Source organism: Eucyclogobius newberryi, unplaced genomic scaffold, assembly GCF_026437365.1.
Source record: "Eucyclogobius newberryi isolate DKJ021-1_F unplaced genomic scaffold, fEucNew1.0.hap1 SCAF_16, whole genome shotgun sequence".
In the NCBI taxonomy this organism is placed as follows: domain Eukaryota; kingdom Metazoa; phylum Chordata; class Actinopteri; order Gobiiformes; family Gobiidae; genus Eucyclogobius; species Eucyclogobius newberryi.
Genome location: NW_027315790.1, coordinates 12,915,965 through 12,935,514, shown reverse-complemented (window position 1 = coordinate 12,935,514; position 19,550 = coordinate 12,915,965). Strand labels below are relative to the sequence as shown.

The 19,550-nt window shown below is 39.1% G+C and overlaps 1 protein-coding gene across 1 annotated transcript in view; it reads right to left on the bottom strand.

Moving 5' to 3' along the window:
- Positions 1 to 19,550, bottom strand: part of adgrb2 (adhesion G protein-coupled receptor B2) — a 269,466-nt gene that overhangs the window by 104,460 nt on the left and 145,456 nt on the right. Inside the window, exons 5-11 of the mRNA XM_072447617.1 lie at positions 13,361 to 13,525; positions 7,652 to 7,816; positions 5,743 to 5,904; positions 3,691 to 3,792; positions 1,485 to 1,591; positions 265 to 459; positions 121 to 189 (exon numbers count right to left, since the gene is read on the bottom strand). Coding sequence (XP_072303718.1) covers positions 121 to 189; positions 265 to 459; positions 1,485 to 1,591; positions 3,691 to 3,792; positions 5,743 to 5,904; positions 7,652 to 7,816; positions 13,361 to 13,525 — 965 coding nt within the window. The remainder of the gene's footprint in view (positions 1 to 120; positions 190 to 264; positions 460 to 1,484; positions 1,592 to 3,690; positions 3,793 to 5,742; positions 5,905 to 7,651; positions 7,817 to 13,360; positions 13,526 to 19,550) is intronic.

The following is a 19,550-nucleotide window of genomic DNA, read 5'->3' as shown; positions in this document are numbered from 1 at the left end:
TTATGTATTTTTTGGCTGGTGCGACTTATACTCCGGTGCGACTTATAATCTGGAAAATATGGTATACACAATTCACTAATCATGATAAAATGTCAAATAAAACAACAAACAATGAAATACCTGATGTGCGTCCTCCCATTTCTCTAGATTTTCCACGTCCAACATATTACTGACTATGAGGAAAAATTTCTACAAAAAAGGCAAAGACACTGAGTCAGTTCAACACAAAATCAAGCTTAGAGCCATCGGAAGAATCGCTCCAACCTGCACGTCGTCGGGAGCTGGGATGAAGGTTGCTCTTTTGAAGGTGTCCGTCACATTTCGTAGGATCTCCGTGGAAAAGAGAAGGTCGCCACTGTAGTAGCTCCTCCTCTGCAAAAGCTCCAGGAGATTCCGTACGATCTGAGACATGCCCTCCCCAGCCAGGGTCCTCTGACCCTTCGCGAGATGCTCTCGTAACTGCGGCAACGAGAGGACACACGTTAAGAGAGGCCCACTGCATGTATATACTAGGATCAGGATTTATACCACAACACGACTGACAATGATAACTTGTGGACTTTTTTGATGATACTATGCAGAGTTACCATATAAGTTAGCAACAATATACTCAAGACATTACAGTATATATGTCAATGATATCGTTATTGCACATTTTGGTGAGTAGAAAACTGGACTAGGTGTTATTTTTAAGCCTGTACAAATTGAGGTTTGCCTTGGAAAAACACAAAGGTTCCCTAAGAGTAACAAACCAATCAATTGTCAGTCAGCTCTACAACCTACTGCCAACTCAGTGACAGCTCGGCACGTTGCCAAGGGCTTTACTCAAGCATTTATAACAAGTCCAATCAGCATGTCTTTCTTAATTACAAGTTACTGGTCGTCAGTGTCAGTTCTTTGGTGCATTTTTACTAGTTAAACTGTCATATTCTAGCTAGCATGTTATAATGTATCTTGCATGGTAAACTGCACTTTACATCATCAACAGTCAAAACTTAAGTGGTACTTTTTTAAATCAAAATTAGAGGTCAACATCCCAGAGAGAGGGGTAAGCCGGGCTGTGTTTAAAACAAAGCATTAGAGGCTGCAATGTAAAGAGAGAGCAGGCCTGGGACAGCGGAAGATAACAGCAATCACACAAAATTAATTATTGACTCCGGTGTTAATGAAAGGTTGAAACAGAAGCTGGAACAATACAATCAGCTCCACTGCCCACAATCCCCATCTTCTCCAGCCATCAGCGAGGAAATGAAAAAGGTGCAAGTTCATGGGCAGGAGAGCCAGACGGGCAGATGAAGACATTGTTAGCGACGGTAATTAATTGCTAAGTATATGAATTGTGAGAAAGCTAATTAGAGATACTATAGGATGTATTCAAGGGAACATTGGTGAAGTTTGAGAAGTACAAACTGCATGGGAACAAGTTTACGAATGAAGGTAATGGACACACAATTCTCTTTTGTATTGATGGCGTATGTACTTACCGATATATGTAAATATCTATATTCAAGAGAGATGCATCTAGCGAAGCTCGGAGGACCCCAGAAAGCAACGCCATTATTGTCCAGCATACATCGACGACTAGCAGATCCTATGGAAAAGATGACAAAATAGTGCATTATTTCAGCGTTGTTTACTGCTAAATGTGTGTGTTACTGTACATAGCTTGCACATTGCCCATTGCACTGATTTCCAGGGAAGTCTTCAGTTCAAAGTAAGGCAAAGTGCATCTTCAACATTTACAAAATCTATATTTTCCCATGTGTTTAATGAAGTTGATGTTTCCGACGCGGCATTTCTCAGGCTTAATGGTAAATCCACTGACACACACTGAGCACAAACACGTGGCCTTTGTAGCTTGTTATTTATTTCATGTTTCTATATTTAGTCTATTCTTTATAATGTTTCAGATTCGCAGCCTGCACCCAATAACCAGCTGTTCAATTGTACATTTACGATGGATAATTTAAAGCTGCATTGTATAACTTGACTGGTGGAAGGTGCGTTTCACAATAAAGACACAATATGGTATTAATCTATTGCCATGGAGACACAGTTTGCTTCACCGGGCCAATACACATTTTTTTCATGGTGGTTGTTTTAACAAATGTAATACAGTTTTAAGACAGAAACGTTAAATGTTGCACTGTGGAACCTTCCAGGCAAAGCAACCTTCCAAGAAAAAACATCTCATACTCATCTCTCGTGTGAGTAAGTTGAACTACATAAAAATAACTTAATTAACAAGAGATTAGGCTGCACTCCAGTCTGCTACTGTGCACCGTCACATCTGATACTTCCTCTTAAATTACATTTCAACAGCTAAGATGCCAAGGATTTAAAAAACATAGCCATTTTTTTTTTTGTTTTACTTCTTTTGGCAAAACAGACATTTGCTGAAATTGAATTCTACATTTGACAGATGTAGAAGCAAGCCATTTATTTTACAGGCACAGTTAGACAGCTGTTCTACACCGGGGATCAAAAAGAACGAGATGCAGGGTTTGTTCTTCTCCTCTGCTTTTGGAATTTAAAGAGACACTGTCTGGTTGCACAGACTGCACAAGGCGCTGAAGCACAGATATGGATTGACTTTGTACTTGCAGGACACATCTGCTGCACTAATTAAGCATTAATGCTGGATAATACATGAGTTGTTAGCTTATAATGCCGGGGCCTCTAAAAGACTCTGAAATGTGCTGCGTTTATGCGACTCAGGCACAAATCACCATTTCAGCATCCTTTTGCTTGGGTGCTTGGGTTTTGTTTATCTAAAAAAGTAATAGTGGGCATTCAGCTTAATTTAGAGGGAACTTTTGGTTCATTTTTTTTACACTGCCTGTCTGTGACTTCATTTTTAAAAAAACACACTTATTTTCTCAATGATTTTAAGTTTGTTGATTTAAACTGAGGCAGAAATTGGAAAGATTTGAAAAACTGCTAGTTCACCCACCACATACAGGACATTTCGGTAGAAGTTATTGTGTGTATTTAACTTTGATAACATTTGACTAGTGGTCCTTATATGGGCACGTTTCATAGTTTATACTGTATATGTAGACATAATATGCAGAATTAATGGGGTGAAACACTAAACATTTTTAATCCGAGGTTTGATTTTGTTTCCCATACATCAATGAAATAGACTGGACTGAGACTCAGTAATCTTGACTTTATTTGGTGTATTTATACCTGTTGTACATTTAAATCATAGTTTTAAACCAATCGAGTAGGTATTCATGGAGAAAACGTTTAAAAATGTGTAGAAAATTACAGGAAGTGACATTGCACTAGGGATACTCATTCCAGTTAAAGTTTATGCATAATATACACAATGAAAAAAACTTTTTTCACTCTCTAAACAACAAAATTTAACAAAATAAAGCTGCTCAGTTGATGCGATTAGATGAGTTTTTCCCAGTGTTTGCTGGGTAATTTCCTAATGTGATGTCATAAATTACAAACAGGAAGTGAAGTTAAAAACCTAAAAAATGTGCTATTCTGTGATAACATTTTTATATTTGTTTGTAAAATTCAAAATATATTCATCTTAATTGCATTTTAGTTAAATGAGACACTTTAAATGGTGAATAAGTTTTCACTACACCAGGCACATTTCTTACAGAGAAAATGTGCTTTGGTCTGCTTATTTTATGGTAAGATATGTCAAACAAATTCCGCATGACTGACCCGTAGCATTGGTTGGACACTTATTGTACACCGTCTCTCCAGCCGAGGCGCTCTTCCACGTCATGGTGAGAAGGTGCTCCTCCTTGCAGATCTCATGAGGAGCTGCAGGAGAGAGAAGTGGAAAACCAAACCGCATTAAAAAAAAAAAAAGGTGAATTGAAAAGCACTGTAGCAAGGAACGCTGCAAAATAACAAAATCCCACTCCCAGCGTCTCCCCCACACACACACACGAGTCTGTACACTTCAAAAAAGGAAAAGCGCAAAAACAAGATTCAAATCAGTGTTCTCCTACTACGGCGGCTCCCAATCTTATTCCCTTGTACTTTGCTCAGTGCTCTCTGTCAGTGTCAGTGCCTCAGTGAAGTATCTCATTCCCTCTTCATCTTACCCCAACGCTGTATTCATCTGTCCCCTCCCAGCCCTCATCTCCCCCGCCCACCCGCACCCCCAAAATGCCAGCGAGCGCTCAGAAGATATTCCGAGGGGGCCGTACAAGTGTCGGCAAAGGCGACTCAGTGCAGATGAAGAGGGACTGAGAAAAAGGAAGAAAGCATCACATGACACTCGCCCTACAGTGCCAACAGACGAGATGTGTGTCTTATGTGGAAATTTACACAAAATAAAGGAGGGAGAGAGCTGGAGTGCCACTTTAAACAAAGGGGTCAGGAGTCAGGCGGCACTCAAAAGTTAAAGCTTGTCAGAACTAAAGCAGCTTTTAATGCCGAGCTGCCATCTGCACACACACTCCGCTTCAGTGGGTGACGTTTATTAAAGCTTGTGTTTTCTACACAGGCACAAATTGAACAGAGGACATTTCAGTCCAGAAATACTAAAAAGAAGAAATACAGCATAGGTTTCAATGCATTTATCAAAGTGAATTAGCCTGTTTTGTTTATCACAGAGTACATAATATACGTAGATTCAAAGAGCTGTTTGTCAGACTAATAGTTCTTCAATGATACCATGAAGTTTAATATAAAATGGCCATTTACATTTTAAAAATCCAACATTTTCCTGCTAATGATCTATGTGACATTACAGTCTCTAGAGCAGTTTCTCCAACTGTTTTTTTCTCCTGGAAGGCAAAGAAAATGGCAGAGAGCTACTTCTGTTAGCGGTCGCAAGACAGTTATATAACAGTGACAGCTTGCCTTAGATGAAGTGCAGTTAGATGCCTATAAAACATAAAAATGTATAAGTGCACTGCTCGATAATGTCAGAATTTAGTATCTGGACTATTTTGCTGAGAATTTAATCCTGATTATTTCAAGTGATTATTCTATACTGTGTAGACCGAATATATATAATTATGTTTTGTCACACTTTTCTTTTCAAAGACACTGTTGATTAGATGAGTGGCTTTGCTCCAGGTTTTGCAGGGTAGAACTAGCACACATATAGAAGTGAATTCATTGTATTTTTGATTGCAACATTGTTGTATTATAATGGACAACCAAACAAATGCATTCATTCATAGATTAAAGAATACATTTATAATGGTAATAGGCATGTAATCTCACTGGATTTATTTAGTGCAAAATGTAAAGGGGTGGAGAGCTTTTGGTGGCTTCTGAGCTGCAGGTTGGGGACTAGATGTTTTAACTGGTTCACATTGGAGCAGATCATGGCAGTACAAAAGTATCTTACTGTTATAAGTGAACCATACCAGTCTATTTAAACCATCCAAAGTGTTTAATAAGAGGTCCAGCCTCTGAAGCGATCTGGCTCACTTTCGGCTCCAAGGAACATTATTTACTAACTGAACAAGAGAGAACGCAGTCTTAGGTAAGAACAAGATAAACCACTGTATTTCCAGTGAGTGCACCATTATCTGTTGAACCAACAGTTAGCAAAAACAAAGCCATTTTTGACTGCCATTTTGGCTAATTCACTCAAAATGTTTCCCCATATACCGTACATCTCCTGTTTCACTATTTTTTAGTCTTCTTGACCTAAATGTTTGATGACAGAATGCTGTCTTTTTCCTGTTCTTCTTTAGTGTCATACATAGATGATATTGACTGCCTGTCTGCCTTTCAGTAGTTACTGACCAGGGCACTTCTTGTCGTTGCAGGAGCGCACTTCCTCTGCCGAGCCCTCACAGGGGGTGTCCGGTTCTGGACTGCTCTCACACGTCCTGAAGCGTCGCTGCCACCCAGAGTCACACGTCTTACTGCACAGACTCCAATGGCTCCACATGCCCCAGTTACCGCCTACATCACACAGACACATGTACACAGGAACAAGGTCGTCATCCACCAGCTCTGGATTCTAATATTCCAATCTACCGCAATGGCCTGTGAAAGATTAAAAGTGCTGTACTCAAAAGGTTTATTCAATGATATCCCTATTGTTTCAGCATACTGTAAAACATACTATAGAAAGACAGATTTATTCTGAATTTTAAACCTCATGAATATGTCTTGTAGATGCTGTTTTGACTCATGGCACACATTCTTTCAAGTCATATTTCAGTTTGGATTTGAAAGACTTGCTCTATATGTCTCTATACAGCATAAGACATGTTTTCATCAATAAATAATCTTAAACGCAGTTACAAGAGACCATCGTAGGGTAAAAAAAACATTGCAAAAAAACATTGCAATACAGTTTAGTAGTCCCCTGGTCAAGCAGAAATAGGTAACAACAGTTTTGATGGAGTGAATTACATGATAGGACGGATGGTTTTGACAGCGTGTGTATAAAAGCTGTTTTTCAGTCTAGAGGTCATCAACAGTTTGAACCATTTGCCAAAAAAATAGTATGCTCTTTCTGTTAGTCCCAAGCCTGTAAATTAATGACATTGTAGTGTAACATACAAGCAGTTGTGGGAGAAGTACTCAATCATGAGTAAAAGTACAGACAACAGATTAGTTGTAAAAGTGAAAGTAGCACATAAAACTTCACAAAGGTTTCCCACAGATTTTGAGAACTGTTAGCCCCTTTATCATGAGGGCATATTTTTCCAGAAACGCCTGACTAAAATGAGCCCCATTTCAAACTGAAGTTGCTCTTGAACCCTTTGGAGTACAAACAATTTGCTGGACTCTTTGTAAACTGACCCTCTGTAGTTATGGCCTCTGGTTATAAGTGAGAAAAAGCTCTGCACAGAGGAATATCAGATTTTAAATTCTGCGTATAGGCTTTCTTTGGTTAAGCAGTAAAGCTGGTGTCTGGATAGTCTGATCGACACTAGTTTGAGCATTTGTTGGATTTGGACAATTCCTCTTTCAAAATTAAAGCTAAATTTACAAGAAAAAATGTTTTAGAGATTTGTAATAAAGGTGGAATCCATTTAAAAGTATTTTTTATTTTTATTTTAATAGTTGTTTTGGTGTACAAACTGAGCCTGAGTCATCCCAGAATGTTTGATTTGACTGAAAATAACTTTATTTTTACATTTATCATGTCCAGCAGCGCGATAGTTTCCTTGAAGATGTGGACGAAAAGGAATAAATTAAGAAAAAGTGTCTAATTGATAAATATGTGTTCTGATTTGATGAACAGTTGCAATTTCAGTTGCAGTTTCCTAATTTTACTGGGGGATTGTATGTGTGTATTTCTGTTTGCTCAAAGCTGCACAGAATGTCACTATGTACAACAATATAGAAAGTACTTTTTACTTCTCAGCACAGATACCTACTCTCAAATGTAAAAGTAAATGTATCCACTGTAAAATTGGTTAAAGTTAAGTACAGATAGCAACAAATGCTAGGACTTTTTTCTATTTTCCATCACTAAATATAAGAAATGTTAGTTTAAGACACTAGTGAATATGCAGTTAATAAATGCACATTGCGGGGCCAAGTCTCACTTTAAACACTTGTATATTTCTGTCCTCTTGGGCCTTGTTTCTAAAGATCAATCAGCCAAATTAGAAATCCCAACCCACAAACTGATCTTATGTGTAGTTCATGTCAGTCAGAATATGAAATACAATCAGGGGTGCGCATGTCTTACCGCTGCAGGCCGGGTTGGTGCAGTCTCGGCTCTCCTGATGGGCCCCCTTGCACTCAGCCCAGCCGTGGACAGATGCACTGCACCTCCTCTGCCTCTGCTGTGTCCCTGCGTTACACGTTACACTGCACCGCGACCAGGGGCCCCACTCCATCCACTGGCCCTCCACTGGAAAACAACAGCAATCATATGTTTAAGAGTCTGCCGGGGGAAGACGGAACGCAAACACATAAAACGGTGAGTTAGAACCTAATGAAAATGACTATTGTATGGAAATGAGCCAGCCTATTTGGTTTTAGTCTTAAATTCAAAACTACCAAATGCACTTTTGTTTGTGTATGGAAAGCATGCATATCAGTATGAGTTATCGGTTATATTGTTTAAATAAATCTGTTTTGATTCTATGCCTTAAAAGATCACACAGATAGAAGCGAGTTAGACTTTCATTACTAATGCATAAGCAAAGACACGGTGGCATTTGAATGCCGAGAACAAAACAACGCAGCTCATTTTCTCTGTGATGCATAAAAGCAAAACAGAGCCTATTGAAGATATTTGTGCTAACTAGTCTGCAACAATAACATACATTTTACATTACAGCCTAAGACATAACACTAAAATGTAACATCGTTGGCATTCAGGAAGTGCTCTTGTGTTTACGCCAGATTACAGAAAGTGCACGTTTACTCTCAATGTAGTGGTAAAGTACAATATATAAATCTAGATTACTTAAAGTGAATTCAGGATATCAATCTTAATTTCAGTAAAATGGATTTATTTACTGGTTGGATATAAAGTAACTACTTTATGTCTTTTTTCAAGAGGTTTCTGAATTGTTCCAATGCATCACTTCCTATTTCAAGCCAAATTATTTACCAATGGGGTGAGAACATTTTTACATTCCCTATGATTTTCTTATTTTAAGCTAAATTCTCTTGGGACCAGTCAGAAATATCATGATGCAAGTGAAATAGTCTCGAATATAAGGAATGATCTGGTCAAAGGTACTGTAGTTCAGATTTCAAGTTATTTTATCTGTGTTTAAATAGTCATTGTGTTTTAGTTTCAGCAAAAACTTTTGATTTGAGAGTTAAAAGTTTGACAATGGATAAAAGGTGGTGCCAGTACAAGCAGTATTTGATCTCTACATGGAAAGACTTTGGAATTTGTGCTGTAATTTAGACATCAACGTCAAAGCGATTGAAAAAAAACACTGCAAACTTCACACAGCGATGGAGAAGTTTGTCTTTATATGAGCTACAAAGGCAACTCACAGTAAGACATGCTCCTTTTGGGCTCCAAATGATTTATTGAGTCACACATTGAACACACAGGGGCTTTCACATGGAACAAGTGTAGTACAGTGCTGCAAATGTATTTGTCTAGCTCCCCCATTGGGACCCTATTGTCAACTCTCTTTGGTAATGTGGTCAATCACACCGTGTGCTCTGTGTCACCACGGCAATGCTCCAGTTGGCTGTGCCTTCAACCCACATACCATTTCAAAACAGTAATTTAAACTCATATAGCAAGTGGATGACAATTCCCTGTTTACATTCAAAGTCATTTATTAAATATGGGGCACGCTTACAAAATATCACAGACGTATTACACAGTACATACAAAGTTGGCCCCTAAAGTGGTTGTTTACATTGTGAAGGAGAACAAGAGGTGTCAGACTATTCAAAGTGCAGTTACATGCCAATTGCCTCCCATACTGGGGCTTTGTAGATTGTAGCTGAAACGAAAGCGAAATGAATTAGTACCAGCGGAAATGGCCGTGTTTTCATTTGCAGGCGGCGGTGGACAGAACCACGGACCTTCTTGCGATGGGGGTAAGAATGCCCACCACTCACCGAGTTGTTCCAGTTTGCTAACAAGATCATTATTTGTGAAGCTTATTATTGCCATGGTCATAGTCCATTGTAGAAGTGGGTGATTTAACACAGGAGATCTGCTACTTTCTGATTCAGTGGTTTTCTGTTCATCACAGCGTCAGGCTCAAATACAAACTTGTGCTATTTCCTTTTACCCACTCACTCCTTAACCTAAACCCAAACGTTAACCTAATCTGAACTTTAAATCATGTCGTTGACCTAATAATAAAGTTTTTACATCCTGAGGACCTGATTTTCGCTGTGAATTGAGAACGTTTACAGATCTAAAGGTCGGCACACGCCACAGGATTTTTCAGATAAAAAGCTCAGATGACAGACTTAAAGAGAATCATATGAGATTTGCATGATCATCCAAGTGCAAACAACTGCAGAGACAAATATTGGGAGCTAACAAAGCTACCAGGAGTTTTATTGGTTGTGATATGTCGAGCTGACACCGCAAACATGAAGAGTGCGCGCTTTAGAAATAAATGCATGTAATTATTAACAATGTGTCAAATGGTTTGTGAGAGCTGTAAAACTAGGTAATAAAAACATACTTCCTCCTTTCCTGGTGTGAAAATCATGTACACTAGCTTCATGTTGGACTAGACCCGGGCTAAACCTGCTCACAGTGTAGCCTCAAAGACACAGATAGTTTTAATTTATATTTTATTTGATTTACTAATAAGTGTACAATAGGAATCATTATACCCACTCGTAGTCTTTCGAATTGCACATTTATTTAATACCACTTAGGGTTATGAGGGAACAGGGTGTCCTACATTGCACAACTATGAGGAAAAGATCAATCAAAGCAGCGTTCTGGTCTTGACTGCCTTTGAACTGCCCCTTCTACACACACAAAGTCTCGCCTGCGCAATAAAATACACATTCACAAATTTCCTCGAGGCCCTTGAAGAAGACGCTGATATTTATTTATTTATTCCTTCCCTAAAACCCGCTCTCCATCAATTCTCCCAAAAACAGCACAGCACCAAACGTCCCATAGGCTACACTTGAGATGATGTCGTTCCACTGTTCCTCGCACTTCATAGCCTCTTTGTCTGGCAACAGGGACAGTTTCATTTCAATATTATCCTTAGAAAAGCGCTGTGGTGAAAAAAGGAAACCAGGAAGAAACAGCAAAGCTAAAACACGGCTGCAGACTTTGCGGATGCACTTGAGAGAAAGGGCTTTGTAATTATCTGCATTAGTGGCATCAAAATGTAGCACTTATCTGAAATTAAATGGTGAGTCAGATTGGCGGCCCCTCAATGAGCACTTTTCCTTTGGTACGAAAAAAAGGATGTGCAAAGAGAATCCACCTTTTTCATTGTTGCAAATTGTATGTTCTGCTCCATAGATCCATGTTCTTTTTAGCGCTAAATTGACTAAGACAAACTGAATGATTCAAATGGACAGATCTAAATGCCAAAGCTTTCAAAGTAAGTCGTAATCAAGACGTTTGAAGTGAATTATGAAAACACATCAGATTCTTCCATATTCTGCATAGTTTTGTATTATTAATGAGATAAAATTATATTTTCTTCACAAAATGGGGGAAAACCAAGAATTGGAAAAAAAAAAAACATTTATACACAGAAAAGGTTTTGAAATGGGCTGCCATCCGGAAGTCATTTTCACTCTTACACACCGCAGACGCTTAAACGCGCCCGACGCAGAAATTGAGCACGTGTACATTTGAAAGGTTTACGCAGTGGACGCGCGCTCTCGACGCCCCGGCCGCTGTACACAGGCGCGCGTACGGAGCGCTCGAGCTCTCTGCGCACATGCGCAGTAGAGGTGTTGTCGGTGTGGCCTTTCATTGTGTAAAATTGCAGATATCGAGAGTGTTGATTTCACGTTTTTGGTTTTCAAAACTCACACGGAGGCGCCGGGCTTATTTCTGTCTCTGTATTCCACCGTGAAGACATCGTACAGCTCCTCTCTCCCACGAACAGCCACAATCAATCGTTCGTCTTCCATTGTTGACGAGCAAGGAAAAAGTGGCGCTTCTTGGGGAATTCCACGGGGAATACCGGAAATGCGAGGGGAAATACGTACGTACATACGACACTGGAGCGTCAGCTCTGATTGGCGGCTGCTACGCTTCAGCTGCAGAGACCTCAACATATCTGAACGCGTCGCGTAAGCCGCATTGGCCGCCTCGGCCGGCTCATACGCGCGCTCAAAGCGTCGAGAGCGTAAGAAAACGCACCAATCGCGCCGCAAAAACAAAGAAATGGCGCCACGGATAACGCACCACGTGCTCGACGCGCATTTACTATAGACTTTGGATGTAAACTGGACGCTTCGGCCGCGGCGGTGTGGAAGCCCCTTTAAAGTAGGTTGTCCTGTTCCATTGTTCTTTGCAAGTTTCTACCTTTGAAACTTGCATTGTGAGGAATTACATTACGACTAGATTTATATTGAAGTATTCTGGGGTGTTTTCAAGGATTGCATTAGTATGTCTAGGATGAAAGTAGTCATCAGATTTGCTACGTAAAATGACCATGTGGAAAAGGAAAAGGAAATACTGGTAATCCGCTTTGAACAATTGAAATCTTAAACTGGAGAATAAAATCTAGAATACTGTGCGAAACTCTGGCACAGTGGCTAGCACTTTGCCTCAAAGCAAGAAAGAAAGATTCAAAATCTCAGTGAGACTATCCTAATTAAGCAAAGCTCAATGAATAAATTCAAGTCAATAGTGAAGTGCTACTGTGCCATGTGCAGCCTTGCAATGGCCCTATTTCCCCCATTGTGACTTTATTTCAATCTGCACCCGGCCTTATTCCACTCCACTGGCTGTCTGATAAAGATGTCTCACTTGGACAGTCTGAAGCAGATTGGGAGAAAGTCCTGCGGTCGCTTCCACACCAGAATTAGATGGGGCAGCACTGGCAACTTATTAGTGCTTGACAAGGTATGGTACCTAATATGTAATCTCAGAGACAATACCTAAAGAGCCGACCCCCTGGGCCGCCAGGCAATTTAAACCGAGCCGACCAGAGAAACAGCAAAGCCTTCAACGCTCCAGGTTTAACCACGCTCTTAAAGAGGCACCCTTAGTGAATAGTACGATGTAAAGTTACAACTATGTGGGATAATAGTATATTTTCTCATTCATCTTCTACCGCTTGTTCCCATTAGGGGTCGCGAGTGACTGGAGCCTATCCCAGTGACTTTGGGCCTTAGGCGGGGTACACACTGGACAGGGGCCAGCTCGTCGAAGGGGCAACATAAACACACAGACAAACATTCAGTACCAGAATGAAATAGGTCTAACACAAGAAAATACCAGGTCCAAACGAGGACTAAACCAAGTCTTATATAACATTAAACTATGGCTAAAGTAGTTTTAAACTGGTACTAACTAAAAGGGGACATAATGTGGATATAATGGACTTAACTGAAAAATACCCCGGGTACCCCCAGATGCACCCAAAGTACCACCATTGTTAGACATATCACAAGTAAAACCACAAGTTTATACAAGTTAACTGTAAACATTAAACGAACAAGTGTCTCACAGAAGAGATTTTTGGAATTTACTCTCATGCAGGTCCACAATGACAGGAAATTAAAATCTGAAAACAATTTCTTCTTCATCCCCTTTGGATAAACAAGCAAGAAGAACAAAGTGTTAAAGAGGCACAGGTAAATGCAAGTAGCACCATGACACATACCAATTATTTTCAAATAGTTGTCATAGTAACCAGTTTTTGTGAAGAAGCGTGACTTGAAAGGACAAAGCAGCAGTGAAACATGCGTGATCTGGCAGCACAGGCCCAGCAGGCAGCAGGTGAGTGTGAATGGGGATGGTACTGACCAGGACACACGGCTATGTTGCAGGGTTTGGTCTGAGGTTCGGGCCGGCCACACTCCGCCTCTGCCTCATCAGCGTTCACACACTTCCTGGTGCGTTTCCGGAGGCCCCGCCCACAGGTCACAGAGCACAGACTCCATGACGACCACTCCTCCCACAGCCCATGCACTGCAGACGCCCACGCACCCCGGAGAACCACATGGGGATGAGGGATGAGAGACGGGATGGTACCAAAGGAGGCAGACAGGTAAGAAAAACATGACATATTCAATGAGTATGCACACACTGCTCAGAGAAAGATGGAGGTGGTGATGCAGGACCCTCCACAGGACCAAATCAGACTTTTCACATACAAATATGGCTTTGAATAGAAAGTTTGCAATTTTCAAAAGGTCCAAGCACAAGCAAATTACTAGTTAGCTCTCCAACTAGCTTTCACCCAATATACTAATGTAAGAATGCAGTTTTAATGAACCCATTTTACAGCAGAAATTAACAACAAGTCTGGAGATGATTAATGGACTGAAAAACTGCCCAGGAGTTATAAAAGTGAGAAATTTAATATAAGTCCAGGTATGTTTGTGATGAAGGAACAGCGTTTTAACATGGTTAAAAGCTCTAAAAAGTTCAGATTAAATGAGTTTGACTTATTCCTTTAGCCATTCATTTCTTGATTTTGAGTATGTAGCACTTCTACAGGTTAAAATATTAAAACCATAACCTTTTTCGTTCAAAATCCCACATCTGGAGCTCTAAAACCACGCTTGTCAGAGAGTTTGCCAATAGGCTCAGAAAGAATCAATAAAGTGCAGATACAAAAGAATATGCCTTGAATAGCAACAACCTGACTGCATATGTATTACTATACCTGGTTTTAAGTACTTATCTAAAAATGGATTTCTGCAGGTTTTTTTACACACTCTGGCTTCAAACAAGCAGCCTGAGAGTAAGATATTAAAGTCCTTTCCTTCCCTCCCCTTTGTTGCTTTGGGGTTGGACATTCAATTCCATGAAAAAGGACAGTAGACTACAACAGAGCAGAGGCGTCGCACAAAGACTGCAGATAATAAAGTTTTCAATAATGAAATATGACTTGGCTGTTATGTTAATTCTGTCTGTGTTGTTCAGATTGCTACGAGTTAGATGAAACCAGACGGGGAAAAAAAATCATAAAATCCATTCAGCTCTATTATAAAAAAGAAAAAGGACAATTACTAAGACAAATTGGTGACTGCAGTTGTAATGCATAAATTACAAGGTTTTCGAGCTTTGTACGACTAAATAGCGTTTCGGTTCAAACACATCTGACCAATGGAATATTATTATTATTATCGTTATTATTATTATTATTATTATTATTATTATTTATTATTGGATTAGAGATAAGTGAAAATGTGTGTGTGTGTGTGTGTGTGTGTGTGTGTGTGTGTATATGTATTTAAAATGTATTTATTCTTTCTGATACCAAAAACAAACTAGTTTATTCTCACGACTGCATACTGTTCCTGACAATGATTATAGGAAATATGATAAAATGCAATTGTTTTGTCAGGAAATGCATATTAGCTGATCCTACGCCTACACACAGATGTTTTCTCAGCCCAAAGCTATAAAAGCAAATGCTCATTCATCAATACAATTATTACAACTGGAAATCTGGTCGATGTCTTATAAATATCCAGATCTGAATTCTGAAGTTGAAACTGACAGTTGACTATATTTGTACCCTTGGAGCTACTCAAAGTGCAGGAGGAAAAAACAGTGAACACTACTTTGAATTCACCAGGAGCCATTCACTCCAAAGAAGAGGTCCAATAGCAGTATATCCAACTAACTAACGTGACAGCAAATGGATTTGCAATTTATGTTTTGAAAAAAAGATTCACATTTAAAACAAAGCCAGGAGCATTAACATAATATTACTTAAAGGTGGTATGGACGATTTTTTGGCGATTTGAGAACGCAGGCGGAAGTGCGCATGCGCACTCCTCCGTGTGGACTGATACAACACACATGTGCGTTTGTTTATTAGCACAACGGAGCGCATCGCATCTCTTGTCTCCCGTAGATTTCTGTCCACTTCTGTGTCAGCTCGAACTGTCTTTCTCCGTCTTCATTTTGCCCCGTACACTGAGGGAACTATATTATGATAGATCCATGCGCTTAGACACGCGGAAACGTGGGGACGAGCCTGACGCGGCTGCAGGTGAGCGGTAGGTGCGTTTTATGATTGATACGTGGCAGGACAAATGATTTATCCACGCCACGAGGAAATATGATAAAAAATTTGCTGAAAAAAATCGTCCATACCACCTTTAAGCATAACGGTCAAACTACCACAAGAGTCAGGTACATTTCAGACCTAGTTTGTGGAAGTCTAAACTACAGACATAGCAGGTTTTATTCACAGTGAGACAGAAGGAAACCTGAGAGAGCTTTATATTATCTATGCAATTCATTATTAACTGTTGCCTTTGCAGTAATTGTGATTCAATTAAGATTATTGATGATGCTGTTAGGGTTAGCTGTTATTATCATGTTAGTTCAGGGGTAAATACTTAATTGAGTAAAACAAATACTCTGTTTCCCAAAGCTAATGGAAAGACTCACAAGTTAACATGTTTCTTTAAAAGTCCCGTATTGAATTATCTACAGTGACACTAGATTCATACTCACAGAAAAGTGTTTGCCTGACCAGACAGTCCCGGAATCGGACCAGAAGGGGGTCAAAAAGCGTTCTGAACTTGTGAAGGTCCAACCATATCTCTCAAATATTCAGAACAAAATATATAACTTAATTTACCTCAGATAAATAGATACCTTCAGTGTTTTGCTTCCTGATTCTGCTGAAATCTCGTATTCACTTGTCAGCCACCATATATTAGTTTCGACACAAACAGCTCATTCCTCAGTTCTCTGATCGGTAAATGCGCCTGTCAATCACACCCATTTGAAATCGGGAAGATTTCTTGGCTGGTCAGGCAAGTATCGTGTCATTAGAATACAGAAGTGGTGGTACACCTGTTTGTTTTGGTGCTCCATGAATTACTCAAATTTTAACCATATGTTGTGCAATTCTTTCTTTAATACTACTATAGTCACGTCCCATTTTAGATCTAATTTAACCCTAGATTTGACCGGGTTATCTTTATCCAACTACTAAAATGTATCTATTTTGAACTCCAAATGCTTGTAATTAAATATGAATCAATTAAACTGAATAAATACACGCTTATACCTAAAATAGTGCAGTTTCCAAATAACCCTTGCTGTGTTGTTTGCTTGTATCCCACCGACACTGGCGAGTTACATGTGTAGGAGAGAGGGAAGTCAGGGGAGCTTTTGCTAAAAACATTAAAGAGGAAAAGTTGGCAGCCAAGAGTATAGAGAAGATTGCTGGGCTTGTGTGGAAGCAAATCTAAATAAATCATGTGGATAAATAATTAACCTTGCTGTGTGAAGGAAGCCTCAGAGTAGCACAAGGAAAGAGCGGAAGACGACAGTTGATGGTGATATTAAGAGTACTGTGGAAGGCAGTGGGGGTAAAAATAGGATAAATCAGTCAAAACATGCTGCAGTCTCTGGCAACAATGAAGAAAGTTATGTTTACATCCCCCTGACAGACAAACAAAGCGGAACAGCTAGTTAGTATCCTTAAATAATACATGTGTTCTGTTCTGTCAATCCACTTTTCTTTATTGAAATATTAAAATGAGAGTTTGCCTGGTATCATTTTAATATGTCCAAAAAGTGATGAAAAAGTCTAATGCTGGAGGTGAAGCAACAGCAGCGCCAAGACTTAAAAGCTATATTTTTGTAATATATTTATTTGTAAATTTGTAATAACATTTTGAAACTCACTGAAGAAGTTGCGTCTCCACTTGACATAAAACTAGCAGGTTATGTCCGCGTCTGACTGATTTTAGACAGCCGATGTTCTCAAAGTGGAGTGACTTTTAAGTTTGTCTTCCTGTCTGTTTCTGGCACAGTTCCAGAGATAAAGTGTAGGCGATGTGTTCTATTATATAAAACAAAATCAACAGAAATGTCGGCCATAAAACTACAAGTAACATCCAACACAGGCCACGCTCTCGCCTGCTGCACTCACTTTCTGCCTACCAGGGGAACAAACAGACGAAAACAATATTAGCGATCGCTCTTGTACAATAGTAAGTAATAGGAGACAGAAAGATAAGGTGACCAGACTGAATCATGTTGAAGTTGGTAACATAATGGATGTGTTAATACTGAATAATATGAATGTACAACGTTATATTTGAGGAATTAGGTTGGAATTTCTCCTGAGAGGTAAACAGAGCCACGCAGCGGAATAACAAGCAGTGAAATACAATAAATTTGTGTTATTTAGCCATGCCACAAAACTGCACTGCGGGATTGAAACAAAATTACAAATTCAGCCAAACTCCATTTTCCGAAGTGAATACAAGTGTAGCTGGAATCAGGCTGGAAAATGGTAATCAATTAGCCTATAAAAGAGCATAGACGTGGCCATTTTGGAAGGAAAATATCTGCAGATGAAGTTAAGATAGGGACTTTGTAAAAAAATGAATTAAACAAGAAAAAGATTGAGATGAAAAACAAGATTGCTGCATTGATTAGCGTAGATTTTAGCCACAGGAGATATTTTCAGGTGAGCGCACCGAACAAAGCTGGAAAAGGGCAAATGCATCAGATATGACTTGTATCTCGCTCTCACACACAAAGCCGTTTTTATTTAACAGCTTGAATCTAAATAAATGGCTTCTATGCGGTGCTTACAGTCACACAGGGGGTGGATAAAAGCGTTGTACTCTATCCCTACACTGGATGAAAAAAATAAATACATTCCCATCACGATCTCGAGGCTGATCAAACAACGACACAGTGATGGGAAAAACTAAAGTTCACCAAAAATACTCAGCTGAATGAGGAAGAAATAAGAAAATAATGGACGTGAATTATGCAAATGAAGCTGCATGTTTTATATTGTATGCAAAAGCACATGCTATCCTGAATAAATAACTAAAGCCACTAAACTAAACGCAATACAATATGTAATGAAAACAAATGGCTATTTTAAAAAGCACAAATCTAGATTTTATTTTTTCACTTACTGTTTGTGGCCCTAAATTGTTATGATTACCATCAATTCCATTCATTTTATACAGGGTCAAAACAGAGCAACGGTATAATGAAAATATATAACAAAGAAGAATTGGCTTAACATTGTGACTTTTTAATAGAAATAATACTCTGCACTTAATTAGTCCGAAAGGTAATTACCGGTCTAACACTTGTTGCAGAGCATTGCCCCAAGTCATATTAGCCCACACACTTACTCAACACACTCAAAGTCTATAGTGTGTTCACATGGAATGGTTAAAACGTTTTTTAAAAATCAGAAGACTTCCGCCTACATTAGAAATGCAGTGGACCAAGAGTAAGTGTTTTTGAGCTCATTAGAAGAGCATAAGGAACCGCATTTATGAACAGGATGAGAGGATGAGGGATGAAGGAACTGACTCTTGTTTGTCACTCTCTTTTGTTCATATATTGTGCCTTTGTGGGACGAAATAGAATGATGGTTATGGCTGACAAGACCTTTTTGTAAACACTTTACTATTTCCTATTATAGCAGATATTTTGTGGCAGGATTGTGTTTGACTCCATTTAAACATTTGTGGATGTGTCCCTAAAAGATTTTTGACAGAAAAATAGTTATACATGACTTTAAAAAAAAACAAACTTACATATATAGTGGCCATAAATCTTCATATTTTGTCAATATCAGTGTTGGAAATAACGTTGTGTAAGTAAGACCTGATTAAATAAATACGTCTCTGTTATAACGCTGTTACAGTTTCTGCAAACGTCTTGTCTTTTTACCACGACTTGCAGCAGAGATCAGATCAGACCACGCCCTCTCATCTCATGGGAAGTAAACAGAAGTAAACATAAAAGACAGAGGTTATCTTAAAAAGATCTCGCCTAAAGGTATGAGAAAAAGCATTAACGTTAAAACCATTTCATTGGTTTTGAGCAACATGTGGTCTCGTATTCTCTTACTACAAAACACACAGGGAAATATTTCCATACGGGTGGAGTTTAAAGATATAGTACATTATAATTTAGTGACTATTTGTTATGGGATTAAAATCAAAGGACAATAGTGGAAGTGCCACATGTTTGGATC